Source organism: Cebidichthys violaceus, unplaced genomic scaffold (genome assembly GCF_023349555.1).
Source record: "Cebidichthys violaceus isolate CVI_PGR_0920_01 unplaced genomic scaffold, fCebVio1.0.p SCAF_229, whole genome shotgun sequence".
Lineage (NCBI taxonomy): Eukaryota > Metazoa > Chordata > Actinopteri > Perciformes > Stichaeidae > Cebidichthys > Cebidichthys violaceus.
The window spans coordinates 45,926-70,648 of NW_027176405.1; the positions used below are offsets into that span (position 1 = coordinate 45,926).

Consider the following 24,723-nt stretch of genomic DNA (forward strand, 5'->3'; position numbering starts at 1 on the left):
GATAATGTGACAAAACCAATTCATTAAATTAGCTCATCGGCAATGATTACTGTCCCACCGGTGCAGCGGCGTCCAACTCCTCCAAGAAAGAAGAGGGAGCGGGAAAATAAAGGGGGCTGCTAGCATGTTCTTGAAAGATAATGAGATCTGCGCTGAAAACAGGACATGCTGAGAAATCCTCTAAGTAGCCTGAAGCTCAAATGAGGAGGAATTGACAAAATATGCAAAGCGGCATTAACTGCTACAGTAGCAGGTTAATTGGGGGCTTGGGAAGTTTTGGCAGCATTCTTTTCCCCGTTTCTGACAAACAAATATACGAAACGGAGTTAAAGGACAAGTAAGGACGAAATGTGGATGTGGCTTTGTAGGTGTAAAGTACGCGGCGGTAACCAACACATTAGCCTAGGAAGCAATAATGCATGAAGCAATTGATACACAAAGCTGGTGTAGTATTCTATGAAGGTATTAGCTGAAATGTATGGTACATTAGTAAGTATTAATACAGTTAGGAACAGTGGATTCAGTTGATAGATGAACTGATCGTCATTTAAACTATTCTTAACATAATTGTACAAACACAATACAATTTAACCGCACAATGTTTGTTTCAACAATACAGGATTATTTCAACTACTGTTCATTAAAAGCTGGTGGGCGGAGCTTGGACTGTTTTTCAACATGGCCGCCGGATCACAAAAGTTTTCATTTTGCAGATCAAATCTACGTCTCTGAAAACATTCGAGTGGAGGAATAGACAGCGCAGCAGCAGAACCTTCACTCATATTCGACAGATTGATCAGAATTCACGAGCGGTGATTGTCAGACGCGGCTCGGATCCTATTGGTTGTTTTCCTCTGGGGCGCGGTGGACTCTTGAGAATGCCATTAGGAGCCTTAAGGGGGAAGCAGAGGAACCTGATTCTCACACTGATGATGCGTCTCATGTACTGCTGTCAGGATGTAGTGACAAAAAGTTATTTTTGTCAAAGTTACAAGCTGCAGCTTCAAGCGATATGATCCAACACACAACATGTTATTGTAAATGGAGTGAAAATGATCGCCAAGGGTGGAGAAAACACTAAACATTGCATTGATCACAAAAAAATCATAATATGCCATACTGTATTTCCCACTTATTATTCATACATCTTGTATACTACTTGTCCGTCAGAACGTCTGTATCTGAAATAACTCTCGCCTCTATTCTAAGTGCGGGATAATTCACAATGAGTCATGCGGAGGAGAGTGTTGCTTTTCATAAGCACACCTGTCAGAGTGATTTATCCTTGTTATTCCACGGCTGCTTGCCGCACATCAACATATAAGTATTATTTCCTATATTCGTGGCAATATGCCCCGTTCGGGTAAAATTACCGATATGCTCGGCTGAAGCACCGGTCGGACCCATTGCTCTCACTTCCCGCCACGGTTTTAGTGTGCGAGGGTCCTCGATAAAAACATCGTGCCGTCACACAAACACGGACTTGCTGTTGCTTTACAACTCCCGCTAATATTGGACGATGACGGCTGAAAGAAGCGGCTGTAAAGTAATTTATGAGGACGATGATGATGTTGCTGAATAAGAGCAGTGAGGATATATGAAAACAATGAACATCTTCCAGCCAATCAATATAACAATAAGTGTTAACCGGTCATTTTTATGAACTGAATTGTTCTTCCAGGCCGTGGCTGCAGACAGTGATATCGTTACAACAACATAACAGAAAGTAATGGACGCCGAGGAGGAACTCACCCTGTGGCTTAGCATCGTGGAGCAACTTTCGATCTGCAAAGACAGAGAAACAATCACAATTTGAGAGTTTCTCTTTGACCATTTTGAACGCTTAGTCTTCGTTGATTTAATTACCATTTGTGCGTGCATCCGTGCCTGTGCACAGCGTGTCACGTATGTGGAGTGAACTGGGTATGGAGATGGATGAGGATGCTGGTAATGAGCGTGATTATAATGACGATCATGATCCAGCCCACGCTGCCAAAAAGTCATGAACAGTACATCTATAATGACACAGTCCCTGAACATTAATGATGCTGAACTTTTTTGTTTTTCTTTCTGATTGCTAAGCAAGCAGGGGGGTGGGGGGGGGGGGGGGGGGGGGGGTAGGGGGGTGGGGGGTGGGGGGGGGATGGTTGGTGATGTCACCCACTCTGTGTGCAGAGGCCGCCGGTGCAGTTGTCCGTAGCCAGCGCCACCCCGTCGCACAGCCGCCCTCCGTGTTTGGGCTCCGGAGCCGTACACTCTCTGCTGCGCTGCCTCTCGCAGTCTGAGCTGCACACCGTCCACTCGCTCCACTCCGCCCAGCCGCCGTCCACTGAGGAGGGGGGGGGGATCAGACGCAGATGTTTGAGAACACAAGGACGCACACGAAGAACATAAGGTTGCGCATGCAAAGATTTTTGGAGTGCAGGAAGCACAGTCGGAGTACGCTGTCAACTCGTGAACAAACACACAGGCAAAGAAGAAAAGAATAAAGAAGACAGCGGTGAAGACAGCAGTGAAACACTTTTTAAAAAATCGGATACGACGATGCTCAAACTTCAAACACTCATTCACAAACAAAAATTGATGTAGAAATTCCTCAGAGCACACGAACGCACAAATGATGAGGGCTCTACTGTCTTAGAAAATATAAATGCACACATTTTAAATAAATGTCTGGCATATTAAAACCACATTCATTCATTCAAAAAAAAAGGATGCAATAGACAATATTTTGATCCATTGATATACTAACGCAATGTATGAAATCACTTTGAAATTGAGGTTTCATCCTCATTTATTGAGAAGAATTAAAGTATCCAACTATAAAGTTGAAGTTTAACTACGACACCACATCACCGATCTGTACATTTATTCCAACCATAAAAGCAACATTAAAAGAAAAATGTTTTTCTTCCCATAATCAGGACATTGTACTATATATATATATATATATATATATATATATATATATATATATATATATATATATGAAAGCACAATGCCAGAAAGCTGCCATCCACATCTGAGTTGACTGTGAAGAAGGCAACAAGTACAAGCCAATCAGAGGCGGAGTAGTGCGCAGAGTGAGAGTCGGGACAGACATCTGGGACGGGTTCTGAGAAAGAGGTGATTTGGCCTGCCGCTGAGAGGGCGCTTCAACATCTCCAAGAAAAGCTCTGGCGCTGGTGTGTTATTGGTGGCACATGTGCCTAAAGTGGCCTCTCCCTGGCCTATAATGACCGACTACTGCCACCAATTTCCAGTGCCATGATTTGCAAATGTAACCAATGTTTGCGCCTTTTTACTCGGAACAGCTTCCCAGCGTTCTCCGTGTTGCACCTCATGTAGATTTAGAATCTAGAAGGATTCTGATTCACTAACATATATATGCACGGAGGCGGCGACAAGATTCGGGGCGAAAGGTAAAAACATTTCTGTGAATTAGTGAGTGAGGAACACGAGCAGGAGTTGCATGCATTTAATAGTTCTCTAACTTTACGGGAGAACACTTCCAAGGTAACAGCTGCACTGCTAACTTCACGAAAACATTCTTTCCACCTCAGGGTGCCAAAAATGTTGAGCCGCCTTGCTGACTTGGAGCACAAAGACACTCTGCTTATGCCACACTCCATCAAGCCTCCTTTCCACCTCCAAACACTCTAAAGGTTTCCTTCTTCCTGCTAATCTAAAAGCAAATGCACCCTGTTTATGTTCAAACTCAGATGCAGGAGAAAGAATCCTTCAGAAGGAGGCAGGAGATAATGTTTGGAGGAGTGCACTGGCTTCCACTGATAACTTTTTTTTTTTCTTCTTTAAACCTGATGAGCATTTCCCTTTATGCTGGTGCTGTGGTTGAAATCATGAATTTAGGCTTGTCGTCGGGCAGAGGAGATTACACGGAAGTTTTGATAACTGGAACTGCTGCTCTGCTCTTTCTCTCACATCCTAAGCTTCTGCTGTTTTGTTTGCCTCTCTCCATTTCCCCTACAGTTTCTCTTCATTTGCTGATTTGTTTTTTGTTTTTTAAAAAGGTCCACTGCATTAGATTTCAGATACAAACAACTGTCATTAATCAGCAGCGGAGACGTGCAATGCATTCCAGGTTGAAAGGAGACGTCCGCTGACTGCAAAGTGTCCCTGAAGCTTTTAGACGGATTTCCTAGCTTCAGGAACGACGTTGTTCTCTGTTAATTGCAGGTATTAAAATCAACTTACAGAGGCATTAAACGCTGCTGAGTAATCAGTCACAGACACCATTTTGATGCCATTCGTATACTTGTTGGGTTATGCATTTTTGAGCAGAGAGAAACGTCTCCACACTGATGCATTCAAGGACACGCTGACATTCCTAGAGTTGGCTGCCGAACAATCTTTAAGAATACTTTTGGGGAATTCACTTATTTGCTTTCTTCGTCAAGAGTTAAGAAGCTGGAGCCAGCAGACGATTAACTAGCAGCACGTCTGGAGCTCAGCTTTGAACACGTTACATCTCAGCTCTGCACGACGGCTGAGGTCTGAAATCACATTGGGGTTTCATGGAGGTTTGCGCGCCGCACTTTTTCCATGGTCAAGCTCAGAAATGTTGATGACAAAATTCCAGAAAGTGACTGCGTTCCTCAAATAAATACTTCCAGCACATAAGTCCCTGTAAAACTACAAGTAATGTGTTTATACAGATGAAACAAATAGGATTCTAGGTTTAAAGGTTGCTCTTGATTGCCATTACGCGATACAGGATTGCGCAATAAGCTGCAGTGTAGCCAGCTGCACAAACAGAAAGTATACTAAAAAAGAAAACAAATTTTATAAGTAGAATAAAGCAGCACTAAATGAAAAAATAAAATTCAATCAGTCAATATTTATTCCAGCGTTTGGATGTTTAGTCCCGATCAGCTTTGTTGTCAGTCATCGTTTTCAAGCTGTATCTCTATTTCTGTGTACTGTATGTACAATGAGAGAGTTAAATCCCCGGCAAATGTGTACTAATACGTGGCCAATACATGTGCAGTATATGTATAAATATAAACATGTACAATATGTGCAATATTATAGAGCAAAGACTTGACAAGAAAGACAGAATCAGTGCGATGTATCATACAAGATGTAACATTTTAATGTGCTGGTAGATTTTGTTCCCTTTGGACGGAGCCATGCTAGCTGTTTACCCCCGTTTCCAGTCAGTATGCTAAGCTAAGCTAAGCGGCTGCTGGCTACAGCTTTGTATTTAACGAGCAGATATAAGAGTGATCATCATCAAATATTTTTTCCCAAAAATGCCACACTATTCCTTTAACGCAAGAAACAGTGAATCTCACGCTGTATCTCATGCATGCAATGCTTTCAAGCGCCCTAAATCTCAGAGTGTCCTTGAATGCAACCCACAGAGTGTCCTTGAAGCGCATGCACAAACACTAACAGCATGGAGACCACGCGCTCGTGCTCACCTGGACACAGTGTGTTGCAGGTGCTCTTCTGTACCGACATGCCCTCACAGAAGGCTCCCCCGTTGAGAGGAGCTGGATTTGTGCAGGTGCGTGAGCGTTTCTGCACACCGCGACCGCAGCGCACGTTACAGGGAGACCAGTCCGTCCACGACGACCAGCCCCCGTTCACTGTTAGAGGGCCAAAGGATGAAAGGAAAGGGATGAGCAGATCCTACGGTCATGAAAAAAAAACGGCCCACATTCTGTGTTGTATTTTCTGCATCACAGGGCTTCACTCAAAAGTGACAATGAACGACTCATCCGGAGGGGGAAAAAAAACAACAACCTGAGGTGTCTTTACAGAGATGATCAATGGCGTCGTCCCTTCTGTCTACTTCTTCCTCTGATTTGTTGCCTAAAATATTGCGGGATGACTGACTCATCAGCTCATTTGCTGTCATAGGACGGGAGGAAATGCTAGTACTCCACCATTGTACATCTGTCAGAGGCTATTGGGAGTAGAAAAGCCTGTCTAGACTTCATTAGTTAAGGAAATGAATGATTGATGGGACTCAACAACGGGGTGTCAGAAAGAATTAGATGAATTCCTACAGCAGCTAAATGTCCTCCCTTAAAAAAGTAAAAATAACCGGATGACAGGTCAGTGAAATGAGCACCGAAACACTCCAATTAACGAGGTGTTCCTCCGGTGTGAAACGAGGTGACGCTATTATGACATTATAATTTCACTTATTCTCCTTTTGTCTCTGCAGAGCTCTCTGCGGGGCTTTAAAAAAAAAAAAAAAAAAAAAAGGCTGGAAACAGTGTCTGCCCTTCTTGTAATATAAAATGATTGTAAATATTGTGTCTTTGTGTTTTTACACATTAGAGATCGCCTACCCATTAACTGCTCATTAGACCCGTGTGAAAAAAAAAAAAAAAAAGACTGCTCGTCGTGGTTGAGCGGTGGTTTTTATATTAATGACTTTGGGGAATTTAGAGGTGCCAAATTGACAGCCTCCTTCTGGAGTGAAAATGTATATTTGGATAGAGACAAGGAACCTGTTTGACATTGTTTTTCATCACCTGTACCGCAAACCCTACAGAAAACCATCGTGCCTTATTTGGCTGAGACAGAATCAAACCTTCAACACATTTGTCTCTGGAAAATAAGACCAGAATAAACGTCTTGCCGTAGACCACGACGGTGGCCGTGACGCTGCGTCTCTTGGCCACGATGTTGCTGGCGACGCAGGTGTAGTTCCCGGAATCGGAGAGTCGGGCTTCGGAGACGATCAGGTTGTGGTCGCCTCTCGAATCGATGGCGCCTTGAGAGTTTAGAGGTTCTTCATTTTTCAGCCATTCCACCTGAAAACAGCATTTGCACGAGTCACAAAAATATGCTTTTCACGTACGGACGTCAACATATTTGAAGATGTGACGGACGAAATAATGGGATCGGCGCTGAAACAGAATACATTAAGTGTTATTTCAGTGTGAGGTTATAATGACTTGCTGATGTATGCAGAGGTGAGTGTGTGTGTAGCTTTGAGCTGCTCTCTTCTCATCATCATTAAAGACATGATCTGAGGAAAGTGTGTCATTCCTTTACACTGAATATGAAAGAGTTCATGTGTTTATTGGTGCGTTTGGTGAATATCTTTGATGTCTATTATATATTTAGGAGGGGACAATGCACATTAATTAACATGAGCCATCATGTAAATGTTTCAGACTTTAGCCATACGGGCTGGTTTTTCCATCTGCAGTCCCTGACAGATTGATGGCATGAAAGAAAGCAGACAGGAGCACAGGAGCACACGTGTGAATGCTGCAGGAATGAGCCCTAGAACCTGGAGGTGGGGAGTTTGTTCCTTTTCCGATGCGAGGGTCCAAGGACAGCCGATGTTGCACAGATTGCAAAGCCCACTGAAGCAACTGGTTTTGGGCTAAACATGAAAGTGGATTGAATTTGACTTCAAATGCGCATCCATGACTTGAAGCTATTTATTCATAACTACGTCCAAACTGTTAATCATTACTTTTAACTATAATAAGTCCAAACTGTTACATTACAATAACTATTTTAACCATTTATCTGTGACTTTAGGCTGTTTACATAGAATACAGTAGCTCTATAGTATAGATAGATATAGATAAATTGTGTATTGAATTGAATATGTGCTATTCAGCAGCACACATTCAATTCAATACACAAGATGAGGAAAGCGAGTGATTATATACTACTTAAAGCTAAATACACTGCTTTCTAGGGGTTTTCCAAAGACAATACCACAGAATATGTATGGCAAAATACTATTGGTTTTTAACTATGACATTTCTTTGCTGTAGATTATCACTACATCGACTCTGATTGTGAGGTTAGGGGTTCGTTGTAAAGGCACAACATGGATGACGTCCACGCGGAGGGCGTGGTACGCAGCAGGCAGGTCACATCTTCTACTCTTCCTCCAATGTAGTGAGTGAAAGTAATAAGGAATTACAAAATAAAGGACGCTCTGTTGATACTACTCTGCTCGCATGACTGGTCCTGTAAATTGCTATTAATGTGCCACTGGCTCGAGCTTTTCATTGAGAGAGACGAGCCGGGGCGCGAGGGAGTGGGGTTTGATTTATGGCGGTGTATTTGAGGATTAAAAACTCCGCCCCACTGGGAGCGCCGTGTGTTTGTGCATGGGGTCGCACTCCGGTGTGTGTGTGTGTGTGTGTGTGTGTGTGTGTTTGCGTGTGCGCGCTTGTGGAGAGTGTCTATTTGCCGGGGGAATAGAACAACAGCCAACAAACTCAGAGATTGCTTTGCTCTTTCGAAACACCCCGGATGAAAAAAAAATTGAGCTGGGAAATCAATAAATCAGGAGTCATGTTGTCACAAACGTTTTTTTTTTTTCTCCTTTTGAAGTCTTTCATCATGTGCCTTTAATTTAACTCTTTTCATCATTTGGCTCCACAGCCTTCAAGACAAACGAAGCAACCACACTGGTGGGCTGCGTCGGTCATTCTGTCAATCCTGGCCTTTATGTTCTTTGCCTTTCACTATTTCACACCTTAAATGTCTAATCAACCTCTGTGTCGCCGCCCATGCTGTACGGCATTCTGCACAGCTGCTGCCATTAATCCACTCAGCAGTCTGCTTCAACCTGTCACGGTGGAAAAAAATAGTCAATTTCTATTTCAATCGTAAATAAAATGCTTTTATGAAACGTAAAGAATTATTTCTGCAATCACATTATAATGTTGTATTTTTCTTTAAGCACAGACACTCGTATCCATCCATCCATCTATACAAATATAGAGTAGAGTGTGGTACTCTGTTGTTCTTCCTGCCTTCTGTATTTCACTGCGGGCCTGTCTAGTATCTGGGAAGTATGGCATTAACCTTGACAAGTGGGAGGTTTGGGCTTTATCACCTTCTCTGCAAATGCTGCAGCCTCTTTCACAAAAAGGGATGACAGAGGTGAGCTCTGCTATTTTTTATTTTTGGCACCAGGGTCACATTAAACACTGTCTGTGTGTAGTCCGCAGTATTCAACAAAGACGCTCCCTAAATCTCCGGTGTCACAGAGAGGCGGTGTTAAAAAAAAGGCTTTTTAAAAAAACAGGTTTGACCCTAAAAGCAGGACTCAGCAGCTCCAGTCTTACTTTACTTATATTTTCATATCTTCACTCTGAATGAGATGCAAACTATTTTCCAATTACAGCATGCGTGAGAAAAAGGGCACGCTAATTAAGCGATTGGCCACCAACCCCTTGATAAGAGGAACTTATATAATTATGCGAGTTTAGCGTCGTAAGGTCAGTTGTGCCAATACAAGCACCAAGTGCTATCTCTACTTTGTTCAAATTACTTGAAAATACATTTTCATTTATTTCAGGAGAAAAAAAAAGACACGACTAAAACTATCAAACTATTTCATCCCGGCGTCTTTAAACAACTGTGTTTGAGAAAGACCCCCCAACCCCCATCCCTTTGTTCCGTCTCGACACGTATTCAGATGGGACGCACATTTACAGAGCGGTGTCAACATTGTTCTCATTTGACAGGTACCGAGATCTAACCATTACGTTGTGCGATTTAAATATATTTCAACATTTAGTGGACAATGTGTCACCTCGGGAAACGCCGAGTAACACTAAATGCATCGCCCACGGCGACGAGCTCCACTGTATTACATCATGAACGTTTCTCTCAATGACAAATCTCATTTTGGAGCGAGTCAACATAATGAGTTGGATAACTGTCCAGCTCCGGGTCTATTTTGCATCATTAATCAGTGTATTTATGCAGAGAAGTGTCTTCTTTTTCCCCTCATTTACAATGACCCACAAAGGCGACGTCTTCGGTGCGCTTTCACCTCCGTTATAAGTGAGCGAGATAATGGTGAACAAAATAACAGGGATACTAATACAGTACATTTAACGCACTACTTTAGTGCACTTATTATAAGATATCCGACAACAGAAACTGTCAGTTTTATTGCAGATGAGTTGAGTTGTATTAGATGATATTGTAGGTGCAGGGTTGTCTGCCCCCTGAAGAGTAATGTTACATTCATTATAAACTACGGTACCGTATAAACAGCATATATGTTTGATATAGGTGTGTAGGTAGATGGTCTGTCTGCTGGTAGCTCCTCTGTGACGAGCCTGCATGCTCACTGTAAACCTTGGCTCAAGCCCTAATTCTATATTGACAATCTCTGTCAGCCGCATCTGATGTAACATATGCCAATATGACACCAGGCGACAAGTACAACTTTTACGAATGGATGTAACTGACAGTGGAAAATAAAGAAACTGTGTTTGTCAGTTGGATCATTTACATCATGGTGCCCAATCTGCTTTATAGTTAACATCACTTGCATTATTGCAACTAGGGCAATATGGAGAAAATCTAAAATCTATATATATTTCTGCCCAAATACGTTGATATCAAATATTGCAACAGTATTGTTGGGTTAATATTGGTCTCCTCAGTAAAGTGGATATAATGACTAACTGGGTAAAGGCAAATACTAGAGCAGCTGGAACGGTCTCGCAAGTTCATCGCTTTTCTGTAATGTGGGGCGTTTAAAAACAGGAAAAGACAACACTTATGTCATATCACCATATACAAAATCTAATCTAGTCTCATATCACAATATATCAATAGTGAATATATGGCCTAGCCCTAATTGCCACTGAGACCAGAGACCGGTGTGTCTTCGAGCAAAGAAAAAACCCCCCAAAAAAAACCGACTACCACTTGTGAAGAAAAACAACAACAAAGAAGCGGGTGAAGGCAGTGATTACACCAGAAAGATATTGGCTGGAAGTTCCCGCTGGCAGAAGCCTTCCCACTGCTATGAGGCGAAAGAGAGTCGCGCTCTAGCTGCTACCAGATGCAGGATCAGCGCCTTGGAGAGCGCCGCGGCACACAGACCTGACAGCGAAGTGTCTGGAACACGGCGGAGAGCCCTCCGACAGGACCCACTCTGCCACTCTGTTTGCAAAATCAGATTCATGGATGCATGGGGACTAGAGTGTCTGGCTCATCCCTTCCTGCATGAGTGTTTCCCCATCGGTGGTGGACTGTAACTAAGTACATTTACTCAATTTTCAGGTACTTATATGGAAAATGTTGCGCTACTTTCAGTATATGTATGCCGCTACATTTATTTGACAGCTTTAGTGGCGAGATTCTTTACAGATTCCGGTTATTAATACGAAATATAATCTACTCATGAATGACCATGTGATATCATGGGTAAAGGGACCCAGCAGCATATTAAATGTTCTCTATAGAAACATTCAGCGCATTAATATACAAGCAAACAAGTATTAAGTATGTGGAGTAATGTCTACCGCCGCTCTGCTCTGCTCCAATACGGCAGTTAACGGCAGATAACGGAAGATAACGGAAGATAACGGCAGATAACGGCGTCCCAACAGACTCTGTCAGCGCTGCTGCTGTTGTTTGCACTGTTAGCTCTGTTAGCGCTGCTAGCATGCTTTGAATTCAACATAGAGCTCCTTTAAGTGAGTGAAAGTAGCCCTACTTTTACCAGCCGCTACATTAACGTCAATCATTGTTTTTTTTTTACTTTAACTTTCGTATGTTCAGTATATTTTGATGCTAATGCTGTACTTTTACACGAGTATAACATTGGAATAAACAGCCAATATGCGCTAAAGAGTATTTCTACACTGTGGTGTTAAATAAAACACGTGAATACCTCTTTCACCACTGCTTTTTAAACTCTTTTTCTATGTGAAAAATAGATTTATTAGCTTTAAGAGTCCAGATTATTTGCACGGTAATGTCTACAAATTAAACGGTGTACTGTGCAGCATCATAGTGAGAAGCTGACTCATCCACATCTCTGAAAACATCCGATCGCCGCGATGTTTACCCAGACAGAGCGACAGAGGACGGCTGTGCTGTGGACCTTCTGGGCCTCTTGTGTCACCAGAGTCTGTTCAGTAAAAACGCACCGTTGAAGTCTGCCAGAAAACCCTCGCAAACCACACTTAAAAAGACAACAACTTTCTATTCAACCCTTTTTAGTTGGTATCGATAACGATCGAGCCGTGTTTGTGTGCTGAAGCATGGACTGCTGCGGTATTGACCCGCCCTTCGCTAAGCATCACTCGCTCGCCCTCTCTGCAGTACTGCTGAAGTGATGCTACGTGTTCGTGGCACTCTTATGTCCCTGTTCCCAATATTGGCCGTACTTATGCATTTATAGTCGGATGAAGGGCTTTGGCTGCCTCCGATATAAAAATACGGCGGGCTTTTTTAGACTGCCTTATATCACATTTGAGCCACTCAAGTTTATGGAGAAATATTATATTTTAACTAAAATGAAAGAGTGGGAAAGAAAAGCCCAAACTAAAAGTATATGCATCAATATATCTTCAGTGTCGTGTCTTTAGTGGAACTAATGACAACATAAACTGTGCCGAAAAACACCAGTAAAGTACCTCAACATTGTTCTAAAGTATGGTAATTCAGTTAATGTGATCGTGAAACTATAAAGGCATTTGTCAAAGAGGAAGTAGACAGGTGGAACAGCCTCAGCTGCTGTCTTCTTCAGTGTAACTGACCACATTGTTGTCCCTCTAGTGTCTCTGTGATCGTAGAATACTTTGCAAAGTCTCTTTGGTGATGAGAGTTCATTTTTCCCGGGTCCCTTATCTCGGGGAATTCTTACGCTGAAGCAAATTAAAATAATCGTCTTGTACTCCGGTTGGAGTTTTCCCGTCCAATGTTTTTGCTTTGATTTATCCATCTCGCTCTGCCCCTCCTTCACTAAAAACCCAGAGTGCGATTTGCATTCTGCGTCGGTCCTGGAGTCTCTCCTTCGGGGTAAAGCGATAGAGAGATGCACATGCTGATGAGAAGGCAGGGACAGGACGGACTCAAATGAGCCTGATAAGCCACTGCCTGGGGAGGACGGGGAACGGATTTGCTTAATTGGCAAATTTGTTCCACTTAGATAGCAGCAACCAGTGTTGAACTGCACCACACCTAACCCGCACCGACCAGGCCTTCCGGGTTGTCTGCTGGCGGCGAGGTAACGCGGCGGCAAGGTCACCGCGTCGATCGTTAAACAGCGAACGGAAGCTGATAGAAACCGATCGGCACCGCGTCCCTCTGAAAGTTTTCACTTCGAACTTTTTGTCTAGTTTAGCGGCGGATCATTTCCAGAGAGCAAAAGTGAAATAAACTCGAGGTATATTGAAAGCGGCATCAAATGGTCAGCGGGGGGGTCTGTGCACCATGCGGCAGAGTATCACTTTTCTGATAGCTCCCAGCTGTTTGAAGAGGTTGAGATGAGACGGCCAAACAGGCCTGGAGCAATCGGTGTTTACGTGCCGAGAGGTATCATCTCAAACTTGACACACACACACACACACACACAAACACACACACACACACAAACAAAAAAAAAAAAGTACGTCCAGTTCAAGTATTTCAAGTTCCTCCCTGCATCGGGCCTAAACACTCAATTATTCTGAAAGCGGATGCAATGCCCTACATTTACAATCAATTTAAATGGGAAGTGAGAGCGACATGAAGACGATCACAAAGCATCGCAGTAGGTTTTGTTCCATCTGATTCAATTAGGGTTGAGTTTCATTAACGAGCGCCCTCCTCCTCCTCCTCCTCTCACTTCCCTCTCCGCCTTCCCTCAGTCATGTGTGTGGCCTTTTTTTTTTTTTTTTTTCTTCCTCAATGCAACAATGACTTTCATGAAATCACATTAAACAAATGAGCCCTCCGAATCTGACAGCAGCATATTCTCGAGGCGGGGGTGGCTAAACCCTTGTTGTGTCCTTGGTTTATCTCCACACCGTCTCTGGAAATGTTATGTTCATCACTGAATAATTACATTTTAAGTACTTCAAATGACTTTGGATGAGAGGCTTGATGATTAATTACACTTGGTATAGAATACTTGGGCGGTTAATGTGCGGCTAATGATTGTAAAACTGTTTTTTTCTAAAGTTATTGGAGATCTTTTTTTTTTTTTTAATGTCCACCACTAAACTTTTACACTGACAAAAGGCAGCCACAAATCTCCCTCTACTCGTTTAGAGCAAGACCAAACAGCTATTTTCTTACATGTTATCTTAAGTAGGCTGTATAATAAATGTTTGACAGTTTTGAATAAAAGAATCACCTTCCTGGTTGTGCCAAATAACCCCTAAATGACTTACTTCATACATCTGAGGACTGAAAGCAGACCATGTCGTTCCAGAGTCACGCTCCAGTGGATATTTACAACACCTAAATGTACCATAAATGTGTTTTAATGAGTTTTGGACGTTTCAAACTGTCCCATATGGATTGCTTGTGTTTTTCCGCTACTGCACTTAATCAGTCATTAGTCATTTAAAAAAATAAATATGAATGTTCCATAGTGATAGCTGAGTTTGAGATGTGTGTGTTGTCGCTTTGTGAGGCTATAAAATCCTGAGTAATAAATAAAAAAAATTGCAATTTTCCGTGACAGTTATGTTCCCTGATGGTGGCCTAATTGTTTTCTTAGAGCAACATTAATTATGCAGTCATTATTATGGCCGTGCTCTTTATCCTCCGGGGATTTAGACTTCAGCACAGACTTTTTTATTGTTTTCAAGTCGAACTGAACTTTGAAAGTTTTGCATAAGGATATAAACTATACAGGACAACACTGTGGTTATTATGCACATTTGACAGAGAATAGAACAGTTTTCAAAACATATTTGAGGAAACTGTGTTCAGGCCTGTGGGCGGCTGCTTATAGTATTTGCTTCTGTGGAGGACGTCACAATCGTCTATATATCCTACTGAAGTTGAGCCCAGATGTTTTATTGTAAATGTTGTCAGTGAGAGCTCTCAGTTAGTGATTTGACAGCTGTCACGATACAGCATTCAACATTTGGATGCCTCCAACGTGTTGAGTATGTTTTCCTGGAGGCTAGCTTGTTTCCATGCTAAAAATAGCCTGGCTCACTAGCGTTAGCGTTGATTTCCAACAGAGTGCTGAAGGAATGAGATTTTAATGCTTTGTTCTAGAAAATAAAAACACCCTCCTCGTGCCTTTTGAAGCTTGTACGTGTCTCAAGAAAGGTGGTTGTTAACAAGTGGCTAAATGAGACCAGACAACATCATCAAACCGAACACTAGTCGGGCTTTAGCTCAGTGGTGCTAACTGTGTTATTAGCCTAACTGTAGCTTCTAATTCGTTGCGATTCCAGCTCCCTTCTAGTAATCATTTTTCTCAAAGCCAAACTGAAATTAAAATTCCCTTTTGCCAAGATGAAGAAGTCTATATATATATATATATATATATATATATATATATATATATATATATATATATATATATATATATATATATATATATATACAGAACATACATTTTGACCAATAAGTCAAAACAAACACTGAGCTTTTCTGTATATATATATATATATATATATATATATATATATATATATATACAGTATATATTGACTTCTTTATCTTGGCAAAAGGGAATTTTAATTTCAGTTTGGCTGATTATGAGATTATCATGCCCTAAACAGAGCCAATAATGTAATAGCTTCAACATCACAGTGCCCATAATCTGTTTTGTAAACTGCTCCCTGTCTATAAAAAGCGGAGCCAAGTGAAAAAGATTTGGCCTTCTCGACTCTCGTCACCAATAAACTGAAGCAGACTTAAGCCGTTTGACTGTGATACATTCTCTGTGGTCTGACGAACAGCGTGCACAGATTATTGCCTCTGTCGCTGCTGGGACAGATAATATGGCATTCTCTGATTTTCATTAACATCCTACACAGCAGCCCAGCAAACTCCCGCGTGGCTTAGTTACAGCGAGATGCGGATAAAGTCCCCCCCCCCCCCCCCCCCCCCACAACACTGTTAGTGTTGCTTCTGAGAACGGCGACATAAGGGGATTTCAAGCCGTAAAGTCGTCTGTACGGCATTTATGTCTTAAAACAGCGGGCAAAGTTGGAACTCATTTCATCTGCATCGGGTCAACTCAGCAACTATTGCAACCGTTAAAGTATTAATCTCCATCAGGGCGCGTTTGCGGATCGCAGCAAAAATGAAACAGTCAAATAAACGTCAAGACCAAAAATAAATATGGCTATTCAAATATGCCTTTCAACGGATCACACTGCACCATGACCTCGATTCCTTAAACTCAAAGTGTGGCTGAGCTACAGCTTCTCTCTCTCTGAGCCACATTTCACAGCGCTGGTCGCAAGAAAGGCTTTGACCTCTCAGCAGTGCCTAAAGTCACGGAAAAAAAGAAGAAGAAGAAGAAGAAGAAGAAGAAGAAGAAGAAGAAGAGAACAGCCACATCCCCAACTTTTGATGAGAGTGGTGCAAGTAACACTAGAGGGAGCTGGATTTAGTCCCTGCATTATTTACTATTACCATTCTCTTTGTTAGCCGGTCACATTAATGAATGCATGAGGAGTTGCCTATTTGATGACCACAATGCAATGGGGAGAATCGTGGTACATCGATGCTCCATTTGTGAGAGCTGAATCATTCATCGCGCACACACACACACACACACACACACACACACACACACACACACACACACACACACACACAGTAGTGTGCTGTGGAGGGAGTCCATGGTCATCTTTAAGGAGTCTTAAAGCCCTCATCTACATTCTTTATTTTTTTTTCGTGAACAGCGTTTTAATAATATGGAAATACAGAACCTACAATGCAGCCAGCTGGAGAACATGTGTGTGCTGTATACGTTTCAGGTACATGTTCACACACTAGTACTGACTTTCATCTTGAATATAAGATGTGTGCTTTCAGTTCACGAAAAAGTTAATTGTGACATTTTAGTCGTCTAGAATTGTCTTGTTTAGCGTTTGGTTGTGTTTAGCTCCACCCTCTTGTGTCACTTCTGGTTCCACAACAACAACAAAAAAGATGGCTGCCACTACAAACGGACAAAGGTCAAAACTGGAGTCCGCAAATCACCGCCGTCACGTTGACGACGTGCACTTTTTATGTCCAGTCTATGGTTTATACATTAGTGTAATTTGACAGGTTTTCAGTGTATTTGTTTAAATAACAATACAACCAGTGAAAAGCTCAAATATAACTCTCAGTCAAAGCGTATTTTGAAACCTTGTGATGCAGCATCAGATTGTACCTCGCTATGGATTCTGCAGCAACAAAATCTTTCAATTAAGGGAAGAAACAAAATGTGTGTTACTTTTAGTGTTTATTCCATGCGTGAAGTTAAGATTAATGGCAGGAAAACAGGATTATGCAGACTGTCTCCCACAATCAGCTGGGATTAAGTGAGCTAGCTGGCTAACTCTGATAGGGTTTTTTTGTTTCACTGTACAGTAATCTAGTAACTCCAAGGCCTTAGTGCTCTTCATAAAAGAGTCAAAACAAAACTCATAAACCACATAACCACGAAAAAATAAGCAAATACTATATGGAAAGATATGCTAATTTATCAGAGCAAGCTGATGCAGAGCGACACGTGGTGCTGGAAACGCATAACACCTCCATAGTGCGGCTTAATATTGTAATATTGCAATAAATCACACCTCAGTGAACTGTTAAAGTGTCTTTGTGACAGAAAGTTGTTGATTGGTGTTGAAGCCCATAGTGTTTTATTGAGACTATTGTAAGCGGTTACATGTTTTTTGTCCCTGGAAAAGAGTGTGAATAAAGAATAAGAAACACCTGTTAAATTAATAATTATCTTTAGTCTCTCCTTCTAGCGATTAAAGAAATATGTTTAGTATTGTCTCCGATATGGAAAAGTGTGCTGAATGTAAAACAATTTAACAATCTATGTTTCTCAAGATCATAATTAAAGATATAAAACACAGGTGCCTTTTCAAACAAGCCCCCTTTGTCCGAATCAGTTGAAACGGACATTAAGCAGACTTTTCCCCCGTCAGCTCTCTTTCACCATGTCCGTGTCTAATTGAGCCCATGTGTCACCAGAGCCCTTCATTGTCCAGAGAACTAATGGCGAGCAGGTGGGCGTGTTGATGATGTTTTTATCGCCGCTGTCGCAAAACCAACAGACGTCTGAGGGGTGAGGAAGACGGCTCATTCGCGCCGAGACGCCAACGAAAATGTCCAACTGGAGGGACGTGATTCTTTACGACCAAATTACGAATCGGCCACGTGACCTCGGCGTCATCCTGCCTCCCGAGCGCTCTACCCAGTAAACAGGCCCCTCCCATTGCCTAAACTACCAGAGTATATGTGTGTGTGTGTGTGTGTGTGAAAGGGAAACTTTTGTCGGTTTTATTGCTGCTAACAAACATCACCGATGTAAACAAAGCTTTAACTATTAGCGTCATAAATAAATAGTAACTTATTAGTCGGTGTATGTAGAGACCCGTCTATCTCTTTGGGAATGACAGCAGGGGTTCCAGTCGCTGTGCTTTGAAATGTGCTGGTAGGGCTGTCACTTTGTTTGCCGATGGATCACGGACTGTGCCTTTAAGTAAATGCAAAGCTCCAGATGCTTGGGCACACACGGGCTTTGATATTGACATATCTGCCTGCTGAGCCTTCACATGAAGGCGTGCGACATCAGAGCGCGGCACAACACTCGCCACTCAACAGGACCGTCCGCAAGAGCCTCATTTTATATTCATAGTAAAAAATTAAAATGGCTTTGACGGGCCCTCTCTTTCAGACACACACACACACACACACACACACACACACACACACACACACACACACGAGGAGGGAGAGAGGGGAGCGATAGTGAGAGGAATACATGACATCTAAATAAGTCATAGCCGTACGGCCTTTTACCGGAGAACACAGCAAACGGAGAACATCGCGATGCACACCAATGGACAGATATTACTCCCCCGTATATGAATAATCTCTTCCCCTTGAACGGAGTGAGCGCGAGGAAATAAACAAACGGCATCTCCAGCTCATCAACCGCAAGCTCTGGTTTCTACTAAACTGCAGAGATGTGCAGATGCCGGAGAGCAACACAACATTGTACCATGAATACAGAGTTACACTGCGAGGATAAAACCAGACGGATGACTGCTCCTCTCCAGGCAACACAGGAGAAAATGTTACTCGTTTGAAGTGCAAGAAGCCCTCACCTCAGCCACAGGCACTCCCTCTGGGGGACGACAGTGCAACACTATCATGCCATTCAGAGGCATCTCGGTGCCTTGGGGGTCCTGCTCAAAGTTCTTCCTCAGGTCTGGGGAAGAGAATAAACAACCAGCGTTAAAGAACAACTGCAACGGCACGGAGGGAGCGTGTTTTCACATGTGACCTTGTTCCGCTCGCATGCACGAACTTTAAGAAAGGACGGCGACTACAGAATCACGCCACCGCTTTTGAAGAATAACCTTTTCGCGGACGATAAAGGTCATTCTGGTATCAAAAGTGAGGCGCTGCTTACAGGCGATGCGGACAGTCGCCTTGCGGCTCTTGGAGGTTCCCAGGTGACTCCAGGCGACGCACAGGCACCAGTAGTCCTCCGGGCCGTGGAAGTCCTCCACCTGCTGACGCGACACGTTGATCATCACCTCGCGGATCTTCAGCCCTGCAGGACGAGAAGAAGATCGCGTGGATTAGCATCCGTATCGCAGGGCTGATCAATGAATGAGATGAAGGTTTGCGGGGGGGGGGGGGGGGGGGGGGGTTTGGGGACGAGACACAGAGTGATGATTGAAATCTGAATATGATAAGAATTATCAGCAGCAAACAGATCTACCATTTGCCAGGAGGAGGAGGAGGAGGAGGAGGAGGAGGAGGAGGAGGAAATGCTACTCAAGAAACTTGGACAACAATTTTAGCCGTGCGGTATTCTTGGATCTGGTTGGAATTCACAGCGCTCACCACTTCATAGTGAATATTCATATCTACGTCATTAGCCATTAGCGGCCTTTCGATAAATGCTTGTTAAAACTTCAGTCTTGCCGAACAGATGGCCGGCGATGCAAAAACGCTGGTTGGAGTAGAGATTGTTAGTGAGCCCTAATATCCTCTTTCAGTCTCTGTAAAGCATAATCCATTTACACACAAGTGACACTAAATGCTATCCAGTGGAGGCATTAAGGGAGAGGAGGAACACATCAGCCTGTTATTGTTTTAAGGGAGAGCGTGAGCACTCTTTTATTTTTCTCGAAAAAACCAAACATTCAAAGAGCTATAATCTAATGAAGAAAAAGCAAAACAATGCAATAAAATACTTCATCTGAACACCGACACTTTCTTTGACGGTGGAATCATCTATTTCTGCAGCAGAGCTGTGACTTGATGTCACACCGGCCCTTCGTTATTATCTGTATATTGTCTGGGATCCAGCTCATAATGAGCTCGGCGTGAGACGAGCATTTCTCGGAGACAGCTGATGGGAATTTAAAAGCCTGGTATTTCAATTATGCCCGACGATGAACAAAAGATGACAGGCTCGGACCATTAATGCATTATCGGGTGGCTCTATTGGGCAGCTGGGTAATTGCAGCTTTCGACCAACATATGATGTCCTAAAACCTCAGTCAGCCAACCATAATTGAAGTATTAATATATGCATAAATGAACACATGCATCATGAAATTAATGCAGTTGTGAACAGCTCGTAAGTGTCTACTCTCTATAAAGAGTGCACAGAGGGGGAATGGGAAGTCACAATAACAAACCTCTCAAAGAAATATTAGCAACATTTGCGTTCCACGTTTAAGTATCTACGAGAAAAACTGTTAAAAAAAATACATTGACGATAAAATAAGAAAATAAAAACTCGGCTCTAAAACTCACTAAAATGTGTCCGATTCATATTACATATCGATCATAGAAAAACTATATATATAACTTATTATATTTCATGGCTAAAATGCTTCTTGAGCATGTCAGAATGAACACAAACACAAACAACAGAGGAGCAACTGCTGTTTGCAGTGCAGCCAAACAAACCCACGTCGTCTTGCTTTGTTGGTGTATTTTTGATTAACGGTCGCATTCACCTGTGACTGCAACCTTGTGTTTTTTGCCGGTTGAATACTTTTAATGTGCTTAGCAGCAGCAGCAGCAGCAGCAGCAGCAGCAGCAGCAGCAGCAGCGGATCATGTGTGGTTTGCGTTAGAAGTGTCTCAGAGCTCTGGTACCGCCGTTGGGAAGTGGACAGCACAGCGACGTTGGTGAGATAACGCGCTGCACCTTATTCTGTGAATCCATCACCTGTAAGTAGGCAGCTGGAATCCTGTGCGGGGATGGCGGACTCCGCCTCTAACGATGAAAAATATATAGAGGGGTTGTTACAGACATTGAATGGCTATTGACAACCACAAATAGTAAGAAAAGGATTATAATAAATAATAGGAATTTAAATAATAATTCCTTATTAATAGATTTAAATCTTGTACTTTTGAAACCTTGTTTTCAACAGGCAGTAAATCAGTAAAGGTTGTACTTTACACTGATTTCTGCTACAGCTAACAAGTCATGCCTCGCGACACATCTCACAGCAGCTGTTCAAAAATCACTGTAAAGCTCAGCCTCTTGTGGCTTATTGCTTAATTACGCAGCTCTACACTTAGAGGAGTTGTCTCTCCACAGGCTCTTGCCGTCATGCCTAACATTGCAAACAGCTCAGACAGGGGCTGGGATTAAATGGAAACTAATAATACAAAATGAAAGGTTATCAAAGGGAGCCTAATGAAGTAATGTAAAACAGAAATGTTCTCTGAAGACACTGTAATCCTCTGCAGTGACTGACTGATATTACGTACAATACACACACACACACACACACACACACACACACACACACACACACGCACACACACACTCACACGCTCTCCATCTACTCCTCCTTTCCACCGCTACAAATTAGAGCCTTAATCAACATGCCTGATTAAGTGAGAGTGAGGCAGATTCAACTACAGGGAAATAAAAACACAAGATTTCACTCGAGAGGCGGTGCAATTGGGGTGATTGTTGTGAATAGGGACCGCTTCAGCAGTCGGCCGAAGCGGCGTGACTTTGCATGATGCAGATTTCCACGAAATGTAAACAAATAAGATCAAAAAGCAGAAATGACCCAGACAGACGCTCAGCGAGATTCGTCCACAACAGCGTCTCCTCAGCTTTAACCACACTAGTTAGGATGTCACACAGCTGTTGTTTTTAAGATATGATCAGATATATTGGCGACGAAAACAATTTAATACAGAAAATGAAGCAATCGAGACGATTTCCCACAACCAAATTGTCACAATTTTTGTGACAGCTTGGCATTACACCTCTACTGTGCAGCGGTTCTGGTGCTGCGCTGATGGTGTAATTTCCTCTTCTGCAGCTCAATGACAGTGTTTCAGCCGACTTAATGGTGACATTATTCCGCGGAAGCGCAGCGGTTGAGTTTGACTTCAGAAAGAATCGTTAGCTTAATTAACAGTAACAGAACATGCATTTTTTTTTATCTCAGATCAGTGGGTAAATAAATGGAAAACTGGTCCGGTCTGTGTGTCGAGTCTTAAATATGTAAATTTTGAATTTAAAATTCTTAAGAAATAAGTGACCTCACATCCAAAACTTCAGAAAGTGCTTTTTGACAAGCAATTTCCCTGCTGGATTGTGAAGAAGCCCACTGAGGAGACTAGGGAATGGTGTCTCTTGATTCTCACAATCAGACCTCCTCATCTTTATTAATGATCAAGAAGGAAAACAGAAGAAACTAATGCATAAACAACAGTCTGCTGCTCCTGATGCGGCGTTTAATGCTGAAAGCAACACACACAAAAATAACTGACTCATAGAGGCTGGAGTGAGCCACAGCTCTGCAGATTTTACTCCAAAAAGCTCTTTTTGTCTGGCGCACAGCGAGAACATCTCTGATCACTACCGGAAAATGAAATAAGCGATAACGTCCGTGTCATAATGCGATGCAACAGTGATATAAAATAGAAAGCAAAAACCTACAAATAACCAAAAACTCATAACAAATGCATGGAATACCACCAATTCATACAAACCCACACTGATGGGTGGGTGGGGGTGGGGGTGGGGGGGTGTGAGTGAGGGCCATGGTCTTCCTGCTGAAGGCGAGATTAACAAAGAGAGAAATCAGAAAGACACTCGGACTCCCAGGACCCCTCACATTAGGCAGGCATCAAAGAGCTCAGTCGCTTTCCCCAGAGTGGCCCGGAATGACACTCCGTCTGAGATATTATCCAATAACTGCTCGGTCATGTCGATGACACGCGGCCACTTCTCTGCGTTCACGAATACAAACAACCGTTCAGCTCCCGTCCAGCGAGTCTGTCCCCAGCCACCTGTTTCCTTTGTTGCCTCTCTTTCCTTCAGGCTCTTGCCAGTGGCTCCTGACAGAGCACCACAAAGCCTTGACAATGGCCCTCAAGGTGGAGCAGCTCTCACATGCCCCTTTAATCACGTCCTTTAATATGTCTCTAACGTAGCCTCTATAAAGGCGTCAGGAAGAGATATACCAGCGCCGACGCTCACTTATCCCTCTCTCTTTCTCTTGTCTGTCTTTTGGTCCGTCTGGCACGGGGTCCCCGTGGTGTGATTTCTCCCCGCTTTGGCCCCGTTGTTTCCAGCCTTGGCGGAGTCTATGAAAAGGGCCCGATGGGAGCCAGGCGGCGCCAGCTACGCGTGGCTCCGGATCCAAGCGGCTCGGGAGAACCCGATTGGTCCGGCTCGGCTCGACCAGGGGGCCTGGATGTCTCGGGTGACACGGCGTGGGCTGTGGGCTGAGGGCGGACGGGTGTAGCTTCGGGAGGGGCGTCCGTCTGATGCGAACGCAGCTTTGGGGAAATGCTTGTGTGATGTGACATCGCGGCGTGCGGGGGCTGTGAGGGCTGGCTGAGGGCCAGACACAGACGAACCCTGCTAGACAAGCGGAACATGCTCCCAGCAACATCTTCGGTCTGGTCCCAGCTGTGTGTGTGTGTGTGTGTGTGTGTGTGTGTGTGTGTGTCTGTCATACTTAATCCCGGGAACCAAAGGGACGCATTACTCCGTGCATAAAGAAATCATGATAATTCAGCCATTAAAATGCTGCGAGTCCTTATTTGTGTCATTCCCCGAGTCGCCTTGTTTATGTTTATCCCCCCCCAAAAAAAATTGCGTGTCAGCTTATTAGGAGCCAGTTTTGCATATACAAGTAGTTTTCACTCTGTGGACCCACTTCATTTGTTCCACTTCCATTTCCTTGACTAATGCGTGGTGACACTGAGAGACTCCGAGGCGTCTCACTTTCCCTAACCAGTCGCCACCTTTCTCCCTTTGTCCTGAGTTCATGCCTGGCTGATGGTATCGCTCAGCCGGCCGGGATCATGATACACAACAGTGGAGTCAGTCCTTGACAGAGCATCAACAGGAATAGATATCCATACTTCCTCGATCCCCTCCCTGCATTCAAACGCTTTCCCTCAATCACTATCTCTTCATCAGTGAATCTGCAGGAGCTGCTATCCCCTCCTCCTCGAGACAGCCGACGCGGTATCCATTTTCAGGCTCTCTTTCGCTCTCCCGTCGCCCTCTCCACTTTCCGACGTCCTCTCTCTTTCCCTTATCCTCTCCTTCTCTTATCTCTCCATCGGGGTATCGGGCTTTCAGCCCAAGTCTATAGGCACAGATATCCCCTCTGTTCCACCTTCCTCTCTGCTCTTCTTTCACCCCGTCCTTCAATAATCGCCTGACTTCTATCACTCATCTCCATCTCTTCCCCCTCTTTTCAACAGAGGCAAACGTGAAGTTGTCTTCTGTGGTAGCTCAACGTGTGCAGTT

At 43.3% G+C, this 24,723-nt stretch overlaps 1 protein-coding gene across 1 annotated transcript in view; it reads right to left on the reverse strand.

Annotated features, from left to right (window-relative positions):
• Positions 1–24,723, reverse strand: part of LOC137878100 (netrin receptor UNC5D-like) — a 63,795-nt gene that overhangs the window by 24,779 nt on the left and 14,293 nt on the right. Inside the window, exons 5-10 of the mRNA XM_068718216.1 lie at positions 19,370–19,513; positions 19,062–19,165; positions 6,617–6,791; positions 5,445–5,612; positions 2,165–2,329; positions 1,753–1,785 (exon numbers count right to left, since the gene is read on the reverse strand). Coding sequence (XP_068574317.1) covers positions 1,753–1,785; positions 2,165–2,329; positions 5,445–5,612; positions 6,617–6,791; positions 19,062–19,165; positions 19,370–19,513 — 789 coding nt within the window. The remainder of the gene's footprint in view (positions 1–1,752; positions 1,786–2,164; positions 2,330–5,444; positions 5,613–6,616; positions 6,792–19,061; positions 19,166–19,369; positions 19,514–24,723) is intronic.